This window comes from Pelophylax lessonae (genome assembly GCF_965119305.1).
Source record: "Pelophylax lessonae genome assembly, chromosome: 6".
NCBI classification, from domain to species: Eukaryota; Metazoa; Chordata; class Amphibia; order Anura; family Ranidae; genus Pelophylax; species Pelophylax lessonae.
In genome coordinates this window covers 292,752,688-292,774,044 of record NC_138773.1, presented here as the reverse complement: position 1 = coordinate 292,774,044, position 21,357 = coordinate 292,752,688, and the positions used below count along the sequence as shown (strand labels likewise).

At 42.8% G+C, this 21,357-nt stretch overlaps 1 protein-coding gene across 1 annotated transcript in view; it reads left to right on the top strand.

Moving 5' to 3' along the window:
• The window catches only part of LOC309558740 (uncharacterized protein), a gene marked incomplete at its 5' end in the record, with an annotated part of 184,416 nt that overhangs the window by 44,019 nt on the left and 119,040 nt on the right, over positions 1-21,357 (top strand). Inside the window, 3 exons of the mRNA XM_082261787.1 lie at positions 668-777; positions 3,498-3,632; positions 15,117-15,337. Of these exons, the coding sequence (XP_082117913.1) occupies positions 668-777; positions 3,498-3,632; positions 15,117-15,337 (466 nt within the window). The remainder of the gene's footprint in view (positions 1-667; positions 778-3,497; positions 3,633-15,116; positions 15,338-21,357) is intronic.

The window sequence follows — 21,357 nt, the reverse complement described above, 5'->3', positions numbered from 1 at the left end:
AGAGAAGAGGAAAGAACTATATCAAAATCATAACTAGTATGTGTAAGTAAAAAATTGATTATAGTAAGATGTGAATTACCTGTAGTATTGTGGAAAGGAGTAGATAGAGGAGAGGTTCCGCTTCCGTAAATTAAACGGACCTGTATATATATATATGTCAGAGAATGGTAATGCTGATAAAGCGGTCTCCGATAGAAAGAAACGAGATGATGTGTATTTAGGAAATGCTCAGAATCCCCCAGAGACTCATGAGATGCTTTAAAATCCCTCTTTCTAAATATATTTATAATTGAAAAATGTATGCACAGGGGGCACAGCCATATTTGCTTATAACTTATGCATATTATGCTTTCTGCTTTGCAGTACTACAAATCAGTTGTGCTTTGGTGCTCATTTACCGCAGTTGCCTCTTCTTCACCTGTTTAAACCCGAAAGGGTTCACTGCCGAACATAATGAGGAGTTCAATTTTGCCATGCAGCAATGCAAAGCAGCGCAGCTGCAGTATGTTTTCTTTATCCTTGTAAGGCTGCTTTTGCAGCTTGAAGGGTGGTTAGAGGGGGCGGTAAAAGTTTTGTCTCAGCCTCTTGTTTCAGTCCCGTGTGTATTGCATTATTTAGATATTATGTTTTTATCACATAAATTATAGTTCTCTGCTTGTTGCCTTAGTTTTTCGCTGGTTGGTTTGGATACCCAATATTCAAAACAGGGGATTACCCTGAAGTCATGAAGACCAATGTGCGGGAGAGGAGCCTTGCCTTTGGATTGCCTGAAAGTCGGTGAGCATTACATGTTACATGACACATGCACACAGTATGTACAGGGACCTATGTTACATGACACATGAGTAGAGTATGTACAGGGACCTATGTTACATGACACATGAGTAGAGTATGTACAGGGACCTATGTTACATGACACATGAGTAGAGTATGTACAGGGACCTATGTTTCGTGACACATGAGCACGGTATGTAAAGGGACCTATGTTACATAGTTACATAATTGTTGAGGTTGAATAAAGACATCAGTCCATCCAGTTCAACCTGTATAGATGTGTGTGTGTGTGTGTGTGTGTCAGTGGCCTGATCATTTCCCATATGAATGTTGTGCTCTGTGAGATGCACATCCAAGAGTCTTTTAAAAATAGCCATACTTCCCGCAGCTACCACCAATTGTGGAAGAGAGTTCCAGATTCTCACCGCCCTCACAGTGAAGAACCCTTTATGCAGCTTAAGGTAAAACCGCCTCTCCTCTAATCTCATTATGTGGCCACGTGTCTTCTTGCACTCCTTGAGACTAAATAGTTTTTTTTACCTATGCTGGGATCACCATTGAGGTATTTGTAAATTGCTATCATGTCCCCTCTCAGGCGTCTCCTCTCCAAGGAGAATAAGTTAAGCGCTTGTAATCGCTCCTCATAATTAGGGTCCTCCAATCCCCTTAGTTTAGTTGCTTTGGACTCTTTCCAGTTCCAGCACATCCTTTCTGAGGATTGGCGACCAGAACTGGATAGAATACTCCAGGTGTGGCCGGACCAGGGTTTTAAAAAGTGGTAGGATTATAGCTTTATCTCTGGAATATATCCCCTTCATTATGCATGCTAATATTCTGCTGGCTTTGACAGCTGCAGCTTGACATTGCATGCTATTACTTAGTCTATCTTCTACTAGAACCCCCCAAAATCCTTCTCCATTCTGGATTCCACCAGAGGTTCCCCCCCCCCCCCAGAGCATAATTAGCATTTTAGTTTTTTGCCCCCAAGTGTAATACCTTACTCTTCTCTACACTAAATCTTATTTGCCACGTAGTTGCCCACTCTGTTATATTGTTCAGGTCATTCTGTAAGATTTCTATATCTTGATGAAAAGTTATTGTCCTGCATATCTTTGTGCCATCTGCGAAAACTGAGATTGAGCTACTGATTCCGTCCTCTATGTTATTGATGAATAAATTGAACAAAATTGGTCCCCATACTGAGCCCTGGGGGACCTCACTTACCACTCCAGACCAGTCTGAGTACGCGTTATCACCACTCTTTGGACACACCCATGTAACCAGTTTTCTATCCAAGAACAAACCTTGAGGTCGATGCCTGCAGACCTTAGTTTGTAGATTAAGTGTTTGTGGGGAACTGTGTCGAATGCCTTAGCAAAATCCAGATACGCCACATCCACTGGTCTCCCCCTATCTAGCTCATATCTCACCTCCTCGTAAAATGTTAACAGATTGGTTTGGCAAGAACGTCCTTTTGTGAACCCGTGCTGATTACTGCTGATGATACTGTTGTCCTTAGCAAATTCTTAGATATAGTCCCTTAACAACTCTTCCAATAATTTACATACAATTAATGTCAGGCTGACCGAGCTATAGTTTCCCGGAATATCCCTCCCTTTTTTGAATATTGATATCACATTAGCCTTCCTCCAGTCACCTGGTACAGTGCCTATCAATATACTGTCTGTGAAGATTAGGAACAACGGTCTAGACATAACCCTACTCAGTTCCTTGAGTACTCTCAGGTGCAAGCCATCCGGTCCGGTTGATTTATTAGTGTTAATGTTATCAAGTCTTTCCTTGATTTCACCCTCTGATAGCCACTGCGGCAAGTCTTGTGATGTTGTTACATGACACATGAGCACAGAATGTACAGGGACCTATGTTACGTGCCACATGCGCACAGTATGTATAGGGACTTATGTAGCACCCTCCTAGTTAGATAGGTGCTAGGTAAATGCATCTATGCTCCTTCTGCTTATCAGGGGAGCCTGATCTATTAGGTTGCATGTCACATGTTTCCAGGTGTGATTCACTGGGTCTGAGGGAGTGTCCCCAGTGTATCCAATGAGGGAGCTTGTTGGACAGTGGAGGAAACCCAGCCAGTGACACATCCTCTTTTATGGCAGTCCCGGTGGGAGGGCATTCCTGCAATGCATCCTGGGATTGACCTTAAATACGGGGAGGGCATGTGACAGGGCATCTTTGGTGGGAAGCAGAGTCCCAGGAGGAGGCAGACGGCTGTCTCTCTTCCTGCAGCGTGTGAGGAAGGTGGTCTTAGGCAGTCGGCCTAGTGATCCAGATGTGGAGCTGAGCTTCAGAGGATCCAGTGTTGCTGACGGTGAAGTTGCTGGCAGAGTCTCTCAGGAAAAACAGGTAACACATGAGCATGAAATGGCTGCTTTTTAGTCCACAAGTGTGCTGTGGCCAAATTCATTCCTATTGAACAGCCATACTCCAAGCAACCACTTGTGGCAGCAGTGAGTATGGTTTTTGCCATAGGAATGAACTGGGCTGTGGCCCACATTTGCAGTACTAAGTGGCCATTTTTGGGAGAAAGTCTATGTGGTTCTGAGTGAGGCAGCACAGTGAAGATCATTGATCAGAGCTGAAGGTATGTATGAGACTTAGAGGAAAGCACTCGGAGGGCAGGGAGAAGGTAATCATGGACAACTGTACAAAGGTGTTCTTTAATGTCATGTTTCTACTTTTCTTCCCCACAGTTTGCCAGAGTTCACAGAAAGTGAGAAGCAAAGGATTAAAGGGACATACGATTTCTTTGGCCTGAACCACTACACTACAGTCCTGGTGGGACGAGCCGTCTTTGACATAAATTACCAGGCTTATGAAGGAGACCGGTAAATGTTAACACAGGGACATTATTGTGGTTGTTGTTCCAACATGAATTAGATATACGTGGGCAGGGCTTTTTTTCTCAGAGAGTAGGTGCAGGAACTCCCCCCTTCTGAGTCGCCCATTGTCTCCGCCCCCTAACCACCCCAAGCACATCCCTTAGTCCCACCCTCTACCCACCTCCAAATGCCACCCCTTTTAGGGAACATAAAACCAAGTATCATTCTGTGGTGCTAAGTAGTTTGTATGGAACTTGATAATTATAACAAGAAAAGCAGAAAAATAGATCCCCTGCAGCTAGCAACAATAGACCCCTCAGAATCAAGTGATCACCCACACAACAATGCCCCCCCACAACAAAAAACCACCCCAGCAACAAAAGATCCACCCCAACGACAATAGACCTCCAGCGGCAACATTAGATTCTCCAGCAGCCAGCAACAATAGACCTCTCTCTCAACAGTAGATCCCTCCTAGCAACAACTGACTCCCCAGAAATATACAGTGGGTACGGAAAGTATTCAGACCCCTTAAATTTTTCACTCTTTGTTATATTGCAGCCATTTGCTAAAATCATTTAAGTTCATTCTTCTTCCTCATGAATGTACACATAGCACCCCATACTGACAGAAAAACACAGAATTGTTGACATTGTTGCAGATTTATTAAAAAAGAAAAACTGAAATATCACATGGTCCTAAGTATTCAGACCCTTTGCTCAGTATTTAGTAGAAGCCCCCTTTTGATCTAATACAGCCAGGAGTCTTTTTGGGAAAGATGCAACAAGTCTTTCACACCTGGATTTGGGGATCCTCTGCTATTCCTCCTTGCAGATCCTCTCCAGTAGGGATGATCGAACGGTTCGGGTCCACCATCGGTTCGGCCCGAACATTGGGTGTTCGAGGTTCGGCCGAATTTAGAACTTTTTGCCCAAAAAGTTCGGAATTCGGCAACCAGAACCGCCCAAAATGCAATGCTTCAGGAAATGGGCTTTAAAAGCCCGTGATTGGACCAGAACCATTAGCAAAAGCCAATTGAGGGGGCAGAAGAATGCTAGGAATGTGATTGGAGTGACTAGGGGGTCCCTAGACCAATCATTAGTGAATACGCCCCCCAGTATATAAGATCGCCCCGCCATATTCCCAGCATTGTTATACTGGACATGGAAGAGAGTGGAAGCAGTTCTGTTAATTTTACTTTAAAAGTGTCATTTAGCTATTTTTAGTGTGAGGAAAGGGATATCTAGTGTAGTTAGAGTGCTCCTTTACACTTAAGTTAGCTTCAAAAATTTAGTTTCTGTAGGGAAAGTGTTAAGTGTCAGGGGACCGTAGTGTAGTGTAGGGTTAACTGACAGTGACTGCTATGGCAGGGTGACAAAACCCTTCCATAGCAGGGTGACCGCTATAGAGAAATGATCATTTCTCTGCTTCGGGACAGGAATGTGGCTTCTCACCAGCAAGCATTTTTTAATGCTGCAGGGGCTGCCACTGCCAGTGCTTTTTTGAGGACATGTTTGATGTCAGACATGACATCTGAATATGTGTATAGGGGGTATATATAGACATATATGTCTGAATATATACCCCTAGACATATATAGGTGTGATAGTAGCAGAAATAAATGCTTGCGCTAATGAAATCATTTACAGTAATATATTTCTGCTACTATCACACCTATATATGTCTAGGGGTATATATTCAGACATATATGCCTATATATACCCCCTATACACATGTTCAGATGTTTTGCCTGCCTCAAAAGAACCCCAAAAAATGCCAAAAAAACGCTAGTGTCAAAAAAAAAAAATGCCCAGGTGTGTTTTTGCTGGCATTTTTTGGGGGGTTTTGGAGGCAGGCAAAACATCAGAACTTGTGCACAGTACCACTATACACAAGTTCAGATGTTTTGCCTGCCTCAAAAGAACCCCAAAAAATGCCAAAAAAAACGCTAGCGTCAAAAAAAAAATGCCCAGGTGTGTTTTTGCTGGCATTTTTTGGGGGGTTTTGGAGGCAGGCAAAACATCAGAACTTGTGCACAGTACCACTATACACAAGTTCAGATGTTTTGCCTGCCTCAAAAGAACCCCAAAAAATGCCAAAAAAAACGCTAGCGTCAAAAAAAAAATGCCCAGGTGTGTTTTTGCTGGCATTTTTTGGGGGGTTTTGGAGGCAGGCAAAACATCAGAACTTGTGCACAGTACCACTATACACAAGTTCAGATGTTTTTCCTGACTGCAAAGAACCCAAAAAAATGCCTGCTATTAAACCGGCAAGGTGTTACAGCAGAGAAGCCATATTCCTGTGCTTAAAGTTTTCTAATACAAACGATCTTTTTTTTTTATGGTTCTGGACATGCTACAGAGCTGAAACTTCACAGGTACACCTTTTAGACCCCCCAGACACAAAATCACACAAAAAAAAGTTCTTAAAAATTGTCATTTTTGATAAAAAAGCCAATTATTGAAAAATTAAAAAAAAAAAAAAAAAAAGAGATTTTTTGATTTTTACTTTGGATTTAGTATCTGGGGGGTCTAAAAAGTGTACATGTGAAGTTTCAGCTCTGTAGCATGTCCAGAACCCCCCAAAAATTAGCATTTTCTTATAATTTTTATTAGAACAGGAATACGGCTTCTCTACGGCGCTTTTTCTTGCATTTATCGGGCATTTTTGGAGGCAGGCATGACTTTTTTTGGATTTAGTGTCTGGGGGGTCTAAAAAGTGTACCTGTGAAGTTTCAGCTCTGTAGCATGTCCAGAACCAGAAAAAAAGATAATTTTTCAGTAGAGCAGGGATGGTGGGACCCCTCTTTTACACTTATATGATCTTTTTTTGGGGTTCTGGACATGCTACAGAGCTGAAACTTCACAGGTACACCTTTTAGACCCCCCAGACACAAAATCACACAAAAAAAGTTCTTAAAAATTGTCATTTTTGATAAAAAAGCCAATTATTGAAAAATTAAAAAAAAAAAAAAAAAAAAAAAAAAAAAGAGATTTTTTGATTTTTACTTTGGATTTAGTATCTGGGGGGTCTAAAAGGTGTGCATGTGAAGTTTCAGGTCTGTAGCATGTCCAGAACCAGAAAAAAAAAGATCGTTTGTATTAGAAAACTTTAAGCACAGGAATATGGCTTCTCTGCTGTAACACCTTGCCGGTTTAATAGCAGGCATTTTTTTGGGTTCTTTGCAGTCAGGAAAAACATCTGAACTTGTGTATAGTGGTACTGTGCACAAGTTCTGATGTTTTGCCTGCCTCCAAAATCCCCAAAAAATGCCAGCAAAAACACACCTGGGCATTTTTTTTTTGACGCTAGCGTTTTTTTTGGCATTTTTTGGGGTTCTTTTGAGGCAGGCAAAACATCTGAACATGTGTATAGGGTGTATATATAGGCATATATGTCTGAATATATACCCCGAGACATATATAGGTGTGATAGTAGCAGAAATATATTACTGTAAATGATTTCATTAGCGCAAGCATTTATTTCTGCTACTATCACACCTATATATGTCTAGGGGTATATATTCAGACATATATGTCTATATATCCCCCCTATACACATGTTCAGATGTTTTGCCTGCCTCAAAAGAACCCCAAAAAATGCCAAAAAAAAACGCTAGCGTCAAAAAAAAAAATGCCCAGGTGTGTTTTTGCTGGCATTTTTTGGGGAATTTTGGAGGCAGGCAAAACATCAGAACTTGTGCACAGTACTACTATACACAAGTTCAGATGTTTTTCCTGACTGCAAAGAACCCAAAAAAATGCCTGCTATTAAACCGGCAAGGTGTTACAGCAGAGAAGCCATATTCCTGTGCTTAAAGTTTTCTAATACAAACAATCTTTTTTTTTCTGGTTCTGGACATGCTACAGACCTGAAACTTCACATGCACACCTTTTAGACCCCCCAAATACTAAATCCAAAGTAAAAATCAAAAAATCTCTTTTTTTTTTTATTTTTTTATTTTTTTTTTTTAATTTTTCAATAATTGGCTTTTTTATCAAAAATGACAATTTTTAAGAACTTTTTTTGTGTGATTTTGTGTCTGGGGGGTCTAAAAGGTGTACCTGTGAAGTTTCAGCTCTGTAGCATGTCCAGAACCCCAAAAAAAGATCATATAAGTGTAAAAGAGGGGTCCCACCATCCCTGCTCTACTGAAAAATTATCTTTTTTTCTGGTTCTGGACATGCTACAGAGCTGAAACTTCACAGGTACACTTTTTAGACCCCCCAGACACTAAATCCAAAAAAAGTCATGCCTGCCTCCAAAAATGCCCGATAAATGCAAGAAAAAGCGCCGTAGAGAAGCCGTATTCCTGTTCTAATAAAAATTATAAGAAAATGCTAATTTTTGGGGGGTTCTGGACATGCTACAGACCTGAAACTTCACATGCACACCTTTTAGACCCCCCAGATACTAAATCCAAAGTAAAAATCAAAAAATCTCTTTTTTTTTTTTTTTTTTTTAATTTTTCAATAATTGGCTTTTTTATCAAAAATGACAATTTTTAAGAACTTTTTTTGTGTGATTTTGTGTCTGGGGGGTCTAAAAGGTGTACCTGTGAAGTTTCAGCTCTGTAGCATGTCCAGAACCAGAAAAAAAGATCATATAGGTGTTAAAGTTAAAGGAGGCTCCCGAACCACATCCCTGTTCTACTGAAAAATTATCTTTTTTTTTTCATGGTTCTGGACATGCTACAGAGCTGAAACTTCACATGCACACCTTTTAGACCCCCCAGATACTAAATCCAAAGTAAAAATCAAAAAATCTCTTTTTTTTTTTATTTTTTTATTTTTTTTTTTTAATTTTTCAATAATTGGCTTTTTTATCAAAAATGACAATTTTTAAGAACTTTTTTTGTGTGATTTTGTGTCTGGGGGGTCTAAAAGGTGTACCTGTGAAGTTTCAGCTCTGTAGCATGTCCAGAACCCCAAAAAAAGATCATATAAGTGTAAAAGAGGGGTCCCACCATCCCTGCTCTACTGAAAAATTATCTTTTTTTCTGGTTCTGGACATGCTACAGAGCTGAAACTTCACAGGTACACTTTTTAGACCCCCCAGACACTAAATCCAAAAAAAGTCATGCCTGCCTCCAAAAATGCCCGATAAATGCAAGAAAAAGCGCCGTAGAGAAGCCGTATTCCTGTTCTAATAAAAATTATAAGAAAATGCTAATTTTTGGGGGGTTCTGGACATGCTACAGACCTGAAACTTCACATGCACACCTTTTAGACCCCCCAGATACTAAATCCAAAGTAAAAATCAAAAAATCTCTTTTTTTTTTTTTTTTTTTTAATTTTTCAATAATTGGCTTTTTTATCAAAAATGACAATTTTTAAGAACTTTTTTTGTGTGATTTTGTGTCTGGGGGGTCTAAAAGGTGTACCTGTGAAGTTTCAGCTCTGTAGCATGTCCAGAACCAGAAAAAAAGATCATATAGGTGTTAAAGTTAAAGGAGGCTCCCGAACCACATCCCTGTTCTACTGAAAAATTATCTTTTTTTTTTCATGGTTCTGGACATGCTACAGAGCTGAAACTTCACATGCACACCTTTTAGACCCCCCAGATACTAAATCCAAAGTAAAAATCAAAAAAATCTCTTTTTTTTTTTTTTTTAATTTTTCAATAATTGGCTTTTTTATCAAAAATGACAATTTTTAAGAACTTTTTTTTGTGTGATTAATAGTCCCTGGGGCATGACCCAGAACCCTAGGCACTTTTTAGGGGCATTTATTGGGTTTTAGGGCTTAAAAATGGTGTTTTTTGATTACAGAAGTTCGGGTCCCATTGATTTCAATGGGGTTCTGAAATCCGAACCGAACTTTCGTGAAGTTCGGGTGTTCTGGTCGAACCGAACTTTTCAAAAGTTCGATCATCCCTACTCTCCAGTTCTGTCAGGTTGGATGGTAAACGTTGGTGGACAGCCATTTTTAGGTCTCTCCAGAGATGCTCAATTGGGTTTAAGTCAGGGCTCTGGCTGGGCCATTCAAGAACAGTCACGGAGTTGTTGTGAAGCCACTCCTTCGTTATTTTAGCTGTGTGCTTAGGGTCATTGTCTTGTTGGAAGGTAAACCTTCGGCCCAGTCTGAGGTCCAGAGCACTCTGGAGAAGGTTTTTGTCCAGGATATCCCTGTACTTGGCCACATTCATCTTTCCCTCGATTGCAACCAGTCGTCCTGTCCCTGCAACTGAAAAACACCCCCACAGCATGATGCTGCCACCACCATGCTTCACTGTTGGGACTGTATTGGACAGGTGATGAGCAGTGCCTGGTTTTCTCCACACATACCGCTTAGAATTAAGGCCAAAAAGTTCTATTTTGGTCTCATCAGACCAGAGAATCTTATTTATCACCATCTTTGAGTCCTTCAGGTGTTTTTTAGCAAACTCCATGCAGGCTTTCATGTGTCTTACACTGAGGAGAGGCTTCCGTCGGGCCACTCTGCCATAAAGCCCCGACTGGTGGAGGGCTGCAGTGATGGTTGACTTTCTACAACTTTCTCCCATCTCCTGACTGCATCTCTGGAGCTCAGCCACAGTGATCTTTGGGTTCTTCTTTACCTCTCTCACCAAGGCTCTTCTCCCCCGATAGCTCAGTTTGGCCGGATGGCCAGCTCTAGGAAGGGTTATGGTCGTCCCAAACATCTTCCATTTGAGGATTATGGAGGCCACTGTGCTCTTAGGAACCTTAAGTGCAGCAGAAATCTTTTTGTAACCTTGGCCAGATCTGTGCCTTGCCACAATTCTGTCTCTGAGCTCTTCAGGCAGTTCCTTTGACCTCATGATTCTCATTTGCTCTGACATGCAATGTGATCTGGAATGTCTTATATAGACAGGTGTGTGGCTTTCCTAATCAAGTCCAATCAGTATAATCAAACACAGCTGGACTCAAATGAATGTGTAGAACCATCTCAAGGATGATCAGAAGAAATGGAAAGCACCTGAGTTAAATATATGAGTGTCACAGCAAAGGGTCTGAATACTTAGGACCATGTGATATTTCAGTTTTTCTTTTTTAATAAATCTGCAACAATGTCAACAATTCTGTGTTTTTCTGTCAGTATGGGGTGCTATGTGTACATTCATGAGGAAGAAGAATGAACTTAAATGATTTTAGCAAATGGCTGCAATATAACAAAGAGTGAAAAATTTAATGGGGTCTGAATACTTTCCGTACCCACTGTAGGTCCTCTGCCAGCAAAAACAGACCCTCATGCAAAAATAGATCCCCACTAGTGACAATATTTTCCCCAGCGGCCATCATCAATAGACCCTCCAGGACACTCCATCACCCCTTGCACTTACATACATTCAGTATTGGAGGTGCCGGAACTGCGTTCCCCCGCGTTCCCCCTAAAAAAAAGCCCTGTACGTGGGTCTAAAGGTCATCATGGACTGGGCAGGTTGCCTGGCACTACTGCTCAGTAGAGGATGACCTGTTCTGCAACATATTTGACCATTGGTGGTGAATTGACCAGATGATTGACCTGTGTTTGGATCGCCTCTGACTTTGCAGGCTGTCAGTATTAGCAGAGAATTAGCATTTCAAAACATGAAGCAAACCAAAGGTCATTTTAAATAGTAAACAATCTCTGTAAAGTTGCATTTTCACATATAGGACACTATGGGGTTGATTTATTAAAACTAGAGAGAGTAAAATCTAGTGCAGCTGTACATGGTAGCCAATCAGCTTCTAACTTCAGCTTGTTTAATTAACCTTTGACAAAAAAAAAAAAAACATGGAAGCTGATTGGTTTCTATGCAGAGCTGCCCCAGAATTTCTACTCTCCAGTCTGAGTAAATCAACCTCTATGGGAGAGATTTACGAAAACTGATATATACAGAATCTGATGAAGCTGTGCATGGCAGCCAATCAGCTTCTAAGTTCAGATTTTTCCACTATGCTTTAACAATCAAACGTGGAAGCGGATTGGTTTCTATGAACTTCACCAGATTTTGCACATTCCATATGTGAACTAATTGGCAATGATGGTGGTGGACTTCTGTTCAACTCCAATGCTCCTACAGGACGCAATGCAAGCCAAGTCATCAGTAAAATAAAGACAACTGATCTAAGAAGGACTTCAGTTGGGAAACTCAATTATCAGACTGATAAAAAGGACACCACACTGGAAAATGTCTAATGTTGGCCAGTAGTGAAAACATGGAATATCAATGGCAGTTGGCTGTGTTCCCAGTTACATATTTTAGTAGTCATATTTTTCCAAAAGGAGTATGAAATAAACAATAATAAAATGTAGAAGTGATCTGAAAATTAATTTGTCCTAATAGGTCTGTCCATATTTCTTTTTTTGCAAAATACTGAACAATTAAACCTCCAACTGGGTTTTTATATCTGTCAGAGCCTCAAGTTGTGACAGTGAGGTATCTGTGCTTACATACCCAGCCATATAAACCAGACACAGCCTTGGCAAGGTGGCCCAACTTTGACTGATGTATTTTTTTTTTTTTTTTACTTTTACAGTTTAGGGAACACAGCTGGGAGAATGGAAACACCCAAAGGTGGACAAGAGCAAAATCAGGGTCTAGCAGGAAAATCTCACCATTGGTGGCCTTAGGAAGCCAGGAGATGTCACCAGGGCCAGGAAAAGGGGTGGGCAGTATGGACAGCTGCACTGGGCACTGTGATTTCATGTGAAATGGGAGGGGGGGGCGCTGCAAGGAGATTGAGGGGGAGAGATTTGTGTTGGGAGTTGCAGCAGGGGGGTAGGAATTGCTAGAATTAAGGGGATTTGTGTTGGGAGAGGGGATGGGGAAGAGGATTTGTGCTAGGAGGGGGGATTCAGAGGGTTTTTGCTAGAAGAGGTGCTGTGGTGAAGGGGGGGAGAAGAATTGTGCTAGGAAGGGAAATTGTTTTTTTTGGGGGGGGGGGGGGATTTTTACTAGGAGGGGGGATTTGGAGTGGGGGGGTGTACTCAGAGGGTAAATTTCAGGGGTAGAGGATTTGTACAAGGAGGGGTGACTTTTTTGGGGAGGGGCATTTGTGTTGGGGGATGGGGGTAAAGATTTGGGGTGGGAGAGGTGGGATTTTAGCAGTGGGGGGAGTTGTATGCTTAGAGGGTAAACATACATATTACAGGGTTCATACGGTGCTGGAAATCCTGGAAAAGTTTTGGAATTTTTAGATGACGTTTTCCAGGCCTGGAAAGGTCATGGAAAATTAGGAAACACACTAGGTTTTGGAAAAGTCATGAAATTAAATTACTGTGGAGGAGCGGGGAGCGGATGCATAATTATTTTAATTATTTTATAATTATATTGCCACATACTGTATTTACATTTTGCTGTATTAGCGTCCTTCCGAATCCGCGGTATGCGCGTGCTGTCATTGGCCAGCAGCAGCCGAAGAGATGACCCATCCGAGTCCGCGGTATGCGCGTGCTGTCATTGGCCAGCAGCAGCCGAAGAGATGACCCAATCAGGCACTAGGGAGGGCCGGCCGCGGTTTGCCTGGAGACACTGTGACTGGCTAGCAGTAACAGCCGGGAGATTATCAACCCATGAGGCAGCGGAAGCGTCACTGGAGGGCAGGCCGGCCGCATGAACGTGATAATGACGCGGAAGGGGGTGGTAACAGTTTTGGTTACTGCACCCCCGCGTTATCACGTTCATGCGGCCGGCCCGCCCTCCAGCGACGCTTCCGCTGCCTCATTGGTTGATAATCTCCCGGCTGTTACTGCTGCTGCTAGCCAGTCATAGTGTCTCCAGGAAAATCGCGGTCGGCCCTCCCCGCTGCCTGATTGGGTCATCTCTTCGGCTGCTGCTGCTGGCCAGTGACTGACAGTAAGGGCAAACTGCGAACCCGGAAGGACACCTACCTGTACCAGTGCTATACGCTGAATGTAAAAATGCCCCCCCCTCAGTGCTCTTTAGCCCCCCCCCCAGTGTTCTTTAGCCCCCCCCCAGTGTTCTTTAGCCCCCCCCCGGTGCTCTTCAGCTCCCCACAGTGCTTTTCATCTCTCTCCCCCCATGCTTTCTGGCTCCCCCAGTGCTCTCCAGCTCCCTGGCTCCCTCCTCAGTGATTTCCAGTTCCCCCCAGACAGTGCTCTCCAGCCCCCCCCTCTCCCCCTGTGCTCTCCATCCCCCTGGTTTTCCATGCTCCCCCCCCGCGCCTTCCAACCCCCCTGCAATGCTTTGCAAACCCCCCCCTTAATTCTCTCCAGTACCCCCCCCCGTGCCCTTCAGCTCCTCCAGTGCTCTCTGCTTCCCCTGTGCTCTTCTATCATGTCTGCAGTCTCTGACCTTCTCTTGTATCATGTCTGCAGTCTCTGATCTTCTCTTGTATCATGTCCGCAGCCTCTGACTACCTCCTGTATCATGTCCGCAGCCTCTGACTACCTCCTGTATCATGTCCGCAGCCTCTGACTACCTCCTGTATCATGTCCGCAGCCTCTGACCACCTCCTGTATCATGTCTGCAGTCTCGGACCTTCTCTTGTATCATGTCCGCAGCCTCTGACCACCTCCTGTATCATGTCCGCAGCCTCTGACCACCTCCTGTATCATGTCTGCAGTCTCTGACCTTTTCTTGTACCATGTCCGCAGCCTCTGACCACTTCCTGTATCATGTCCGCAGCCTCTGACCACCTCCTGTATCATGTCCGCAGCCTCTGACCTTCTCCTGTATCATGTCCGCTAAATGTACAGTGTTTGTCATAAAACGTTTGACATTTCGAACATGGGAGAGGCAGCGCTGTCTAGCCACGCTAAAGGTGCAAAGCACCAGTCTGCAGCTGCGTGCTTGACAGCTTCCAATCCGATCGCTGGCTTTTTAACCCTGTGCGCTGGCTTTTTAACCCTGTGCACCTGAAGTGACACCGGCTCCAAGCTGTGGCAGCGGTGCTTCCATCTCATCCACTGTAAAACAAGGGACCATTTTGAGTCACGCTGTATCCAGAAACGAAACCCTAACTGCAGAGGTACTGTACACTACAAAGATTGTCATTTATTTTAGTAAAAATATGCAGGGTGTGACATGGATTTTCTTCTTATTTAACATGTATACATAGACATTTCATTAAACATTAGGTCATGAATATTTACGTGAAGTCATGGAAAAGTCATGGAATTTTATTGGTGAAAATGTGTATGAACCCTGATATTAGTGCTCTATTATTTGGGGGGGATTTTTGTTAACACATAATGCTCATACATCTTGGAGGGGGGGGGCACAGTTTGGCATGTTCGCCTGGGCTCTAGAATTACTTGCTCTGGCACTGGATATCACTAGGCCACTCCTGCAACCTTACTATTGCCCTTGGATGGACCACCCCTTTGAAATCGTGTATAGTTTAATCAGGAAATTCAAATGGCCTGTATTTGGAGAGTGAGCACTTCTCCCAAATTCCTCTCTTTAGCACTTGCCAAGCAGATTTTGTGTAAACTTTTTGCCCTACCCTGCTGGCTTTCAGGAGGCCTAGGTTTGTAGGATATAGAGGTCTGTTCTCTTATTAGATATGTTTTATTATGACAGAGAAGTCTACCTATGGAGTGACCGCACCTGGCTTGGGTCAGGCAGTTCCTGGCTAAGGGTGACCCCATTTGGCCTGCGAAGGTTATTAAACTGGATAAAGGAGGAATTCAACAATCCCCCCATCTATATTACCGAGAATGGAATATCTGAAAAGGGGACAAACTTGAATGACGTATGGAGAGAACACTACTACAGATACTATATCAACGAGGCCATGAAAGGTACAGAACAGAAGTATTTCATTATAAGTGAGCATATAATTGAGAAGTATATTAAAGCATAAAAATACATAACCTGAGGTTACCATCAGGGAATACTTGTTGAAATGGTCAATAGTAAAGCTCTCAACTGTCTGAGGTGGGAAAAAAGGACACTTTTCAGCAGAAATTGTTTATGGAGAAGACATATCCTTGTACATGCAGCCCTCTTCCGCCAATTATCTTCATTAATTTGAAGTGTATCTAAAGCCAAGATTGGAGACCATTGTCAATGAGCAGAGTTATCGACTCCCCACAACTTTTTGTTTTCCTGAAAAAAACAAGAAAACTTTACTGACAGAGCACATTTTTACTGGCAACCTGAAATATTAAAGAAACTTCTATAATAAACAATTTTGAAACAGTATAAACAACATAAAAATATCAAACAAACAATGACAATACCCGCAACAAGTAACCTGTTTGGCTCTACAATTCAAGTTAAAACAGTGTGACAATATGTAAGCCTGTAATTAGTGTTAAAGTACTTATGCGCTGCTATGTACAGTACATCAGTGTTTCTCAACATTTAAAAATTATGGACAGTCTTGAGGCACCCCATTCTAAAATGTAAAAGCTCTTCTAATAGTTTTACTTAATGCAGCAACACCCACATGTCGAAGTAGGACGACCAAAGTTCGAGGTGATTTAATCTATTAAAGAAAATATACTTTTGCAAACTGGTACTTACTAGTATTCCAATGTTTCTCTTCCCTCTGTTTTTCTCCATCATTCAGCTTATGTGACCCCAACGCAGATGGAGAGGGGCAGGAGAGGGTCAAACAGGGATGTTATGCAGGCGACTTACATCCTCCTTAGGAACTAATGATGCCATTGGTCGTTAGGACGCTGGCAGCTAGAAGGGCAGCCTTTATCCACATGCAAGCTGGTATATAATTTTTGAGCAATTTATAGGCATTTTACCAAGGCACCCCTGAAGAAACCACAAGGCACCCCAGGGTGCCTGGGCACCATGGTTGAAAAAGGCCACAATACATAAATCACTGAACCTCCCCTGTACCTTTAATTGAACAGCTGCAACCATTAATAAGTGAACTCAAATACTAAAATCCAAATAATAACTTTAAATAAACGGTGCACTTATTTAAACACTTGTGAAATGTTGTGTAGAATGTTGTTATTCCAACATTTGTGAAACGTGTAGAATATAGAGAACAAAAACATATCATAAACCAGCCTTTTTCAGCCAGGGTAACCAGGCACCCTGGGGTGCCTTCAGGTGTCTTCAGGGGTGCCTTGGAAAAATGCCTAGAAATTGCCCAAAAATTGTATACAAGCCAGCGGGTGGATAAAGCCTACCTATTAGTTACATAAAGCCATAAGTTTTCATGTGCACCATTACAACCTTCAAGCCAACAGTGTCCTAACATCCAATTACATCATCGGTTGATAAGGAGAACGATGGGCACCTGCACAGCATCCTTGTTTGTCCCTCCCCTTCCCCTCTCCATCACCACTGGGGTCGCACTAGCTGAAAGAGGGAGAGAAACTGAGGGAGAAGAGAAACACTGGAATACTAATCAATGACAGTGTGCAAAGGTGTGTTTGCTTTGAAACAATAAATTACTTCTGATGTTGGGTGTCCTATGCATTTGGATATTGCTGCATTATGTAAAACTATTAGTTTAAAATTCAGCTAAATTTCATGGCACCCCATTCTAAAAACTAAAGGGTGCCTTTAAAAGGTTGAGAAACACTGTCAAACTACAAATAGATGCTAAATTGGATCAGTAATCTACCTTTCTTATACAGTTATCAAATTATCAAATGTCCATATCCAGTGTAGATTGTCAGCAAAAACATTGTTAGCAAAAAACACACACAAAAAAAAACCTAAAAAATTTGTCCAAAAAGGGAGATTTTTAGTGATAATCCAGTGGTGTGTGCCAGTACTCCATCCACAGGAGACTCATCCCCGCTATAAATCGTGCCCAAATAATTCTATATTTGTGAATATTAAGTGAATTGGCCGCTTACCTTAGGGAATGACCAGATCAGTCAAGCAGTGCCTTTTTAAATACATAAATAGATGGTCTTCAGGTTCTGTATACAATCTGTCTAACCAGCGGTCCTCCTGTTGGGACTGTCTAGATCCACTCCTTACGCTTCCCATATAATTCAGGATATACAAGTAAGATTTCATAGTGCAGTATTGCTAAAAAAACTTCCGCTCTTTATTATAAAATTTATTGAACACACTCACATGTTATGCATCTTTAAACAAGATAAACCTTGGCTGATCAACCCCCCCACCTTCCAGGTATCAGAGACACTGGAAATGATGTCACTGGCCCCACCCGAAGCGTAGCTATACTTGTCACGTGACACAACCGTCAGGTGGGGCCAGTGACGTAATTTCCATGGTCTCCGATACCCGGACGGTGGTGGGGAGGTGATCAGCTAAGGCTCATCTTGTTTAAAGATGTATAAAACGTGAGTGTGTTCAGTCTGTTAGGTCCTGGGCTTGAACCTTGGATCTCCATGGTGTCTGGCAATGACTCTGCTTGCGGAGCCACCTAGAATGCTGGACAAATCTTCAAATGATCCTGCCATGAATCCTAATTACCTTGAACCTTGAACCCTTAGCTCCTCCAATGAACTTCGTGATTTAAGCCATGTCTCTGCACTTTCTGATTGCCAGAATATTGTGCCTTCTTCAACCAATATCTCGCTGGTCTCTCCTGCTGTCGCCCGTATCTTCGCTACCATTCGTTATCGATATTTGGCTTGTTCCTTGACTTTGCTTCTGCTTATCTTAACCTGCAACTACTCGTTACCGACCTTGGCTATTCCTTGACTACGCTTTTGCTTGATCCCTACCTGCTATATCTGCTTTTGGACCCTGGCTTGCTCACCTCCTGGTGGGGCAATACTGAGGACCACGACCTGGTGCTAACACACAGCAATATCCATGTCCACCATCAGGAGCTCTGGTGAACACTGGTTAGTACTTAGATTCCACACCTCAGGTGAGCCTGCATCATCTGCCTGGCTGATCTACCTGTGTTCCTATCCTGCGGGTTCCTGTGTGAGCTTCCACTGCTATAGCTACTGGTCTTCGAGCCTGACCCCTGATCGTGACAGAATATTCTGGCCTAAACATGGAGGCCGCTATAGCAAGTGTCGTGACTCCTCTGAGGCAGCAGATTGCTGCACTACAAGAATTTGGTGCTACCTACCAAGGAAGAGTTGCTCAACTTAAAGGTATAGTGGAAAGGCTACAGGAAGAGGTTTGTACTCTGCAGAGACAACTACTAGACCGAGATGATACTAACAGTGTTACCAACCTCCCGGAGTAAAATTTACTGACAGAATGCCAAAAATTTACGGACGGCACCAATTTTTTACTGACATTGCAAAAATGTACATAAAATAGCCGTTTTCAGTGCTAAACTGTGCAAATATGAATAATTAAACTATAAACATGTAGATACTGCTATTAGCAATGTGTTTAAGTTAAACAAAAGTTTAATGAAATTGTCTTGGTTTAGTCAGCAATAGAAGAGACTGGTGGGGGGCCCAAAAGGTGAATCTCCTCAGCCAGTCTGCTCTGCTGAGATGAGCTCTCTCCTCACAGGAGCTTTTAGGCTTCGTTTCCACTATTGCAACTTGCTGTGCGACTTGACACATGTCAAGTCGCACAGCAAGTCAAAAGCCATTGATTTCAAAATCGGCCCGTTTTCACTGCTGCGACGACTTCAAAAGTAGTTTGTGCACTACTTTTGGGCCGACTTCAGTGCGACTTCCCTCTATAATGAGGGACAAGTCGCACTGAAAGCAGCAAACAACTTACACTACGAAGTCGCGCTAGAAGTAGCACGACTTCGTAGCCGCAGTAGTGGAAACGGAGGCTTAAGCTACAATGTAAAACAATTTTTCAGCAAGCATTAGGCTTTTAAATTAAAGTTCTTCTCTGGGCACTCTTAAACCACTCTCCCAATTTAAAAGCCTAATGATTGCTGAAAATGGTTTTACATTGTAGCTTAAAAGCTCCTAATACAATAAATTGTCTTCAGCTCTGACATTTGTCTTTGCCAGAGGCAGAGCAAACATTCTTTTTAGTAAAATGACTGAAACATACATTAACCCAGGTCCATCTACACAAAATAAATCTATCTGCTGCATTAACTTAACAGTAAGCTCTGAACAGCAAAGACTGCCTTTATGCCTTTATCTGACCGACCAGTGTCTTCCTGAGCTGGTGTCTGTGACTCCCTCTGTGACTGTGGATGGATGCTGGCCGTGTCCGACAGACTCCGTCCTGCAGCACAGTCACACTGTCTCCTCTCCAGACTCCACCACGGCTCCATATTCCGCCGCCGCGGCCACCTGCTCAACTTTAAGCTCAGCTTTGCTCCACATTTTCAAATTCTGGCGCCTGGCGGTGGTGTGGCGGGAAATGCGCCATGACATCCAATCAGCAGCACTCAGCGGCGCCTTGTCACAAGTAGGCGTGCCGCACTCACATCTTCTGAGTCCTGACAGCAGCCAGACCCACCCCCCCTGGCCAGGGCTCCGCCCGCCTGCCCGAAAACAGGAAATGATCGGGTCATCTCGGGCATTTCCGGAACTGCACATGCGCAGTTCCAAACCGAGCCGATCGTTGCCGTTTTTCACGGGCACTTTTCTCCTGCTACGGGCATTTACGGGCAGGAGAAAAGTGCCCTGATTTTACGGACTGTCCGCAAATATACGGACGGTTGGCAACACTGGATACTAACACACATATGCCTCAGCCTCTACCATCTAAATTTACTGGAGGCTGCCATCATTACAAAGGTTTCCTAAATCAGTGTCGTTTACATTTCGATATGCACCCTGCTGCATTTGCTTCTGAGAAAATGAAGGTAACCTTTATTCTCAAACTTCTGACTGGAGAAGCTCTAGCTTGGGTCTCCCCATATATTAAAACAGGACAGTCCCACTTTAAATAATCTGCAGACTTTTTTGACTGCAATGAATCAGGTTTTTAATGATCCCAACCGCTGTTCTACTGCCGAAGCAAAGTTGCATAGTCTGAGGCAGGATAAATGCTCTGTCGCTGAGTACACAGAAGAGTTCAGATGTTGGGTCACAGATACTACATGGAACCCTGCAGCGCAAAAGAGCCAGTTCCGCCGAGGGCTTTCTGAGCAGGTAAAGGATGAGCTTGCTAGAGTTGAGACTCCTAATGATCTTGATGCTTTCATCCAATTATGTATCAAGATTGATCAGAGACTTACTGAAAGGAGAAAGGAGAGGCTGGGAATGTTTGCAAGTAAGGGTGGCATGCGTTTCTCTGCTTCTCCATTTGTTCAGCAGGATTTCAAGGTTTCTCCGGATTCTAGCACTCCTGAGCCAATGCAGGTAGATGAAATTAAGAGATCCATTTCTATTCAGGAGAAAGAAAGAAGACGTTCTGAGAACCTATGTCTTTACTGTGGAGATTCTGGACATTACACAGTTAACTGTCCTGACAAAGTTAGAAGAACAATTGCGTTGGTTGATGTGATCATGCCCGAACAAATAAAATCCATTAGTCAGTCTATCTCCCCTTTGGTCCAGGAAGAAAATAAAGTAAATTATTCACTACCTCATTTTGTCCTCCCTATTAAACTTATCTCTGAGGGCGTTGAGATTCCTTGCTCTGCTATGCTTCACTTTGGTGCAGGGGAGAACTTTATGGACATAGACTTTGCCAGAAACAATAACATTCAAAGAAGAAATAAATCTGCCCCTATGAATATGGAGACAGCGGATGGTTCACCCTTAACTTCAGGACCTGTTACCCATGAAACAGTCCCTCTGGTTCTCCAATTTGAGGCTGACCATCGTGAGACCATCAGTTTTCAGCTAATTATATCACCTAAATTTCCTGTCATCTTGGGCATCCCTTGGTTCTCCACCCATAAGCCCTCAATCAATTAGGAAGCACGAGTTATACATTTTTACATTCCCCCATTGAGAGGAATACTGTAGAGAGT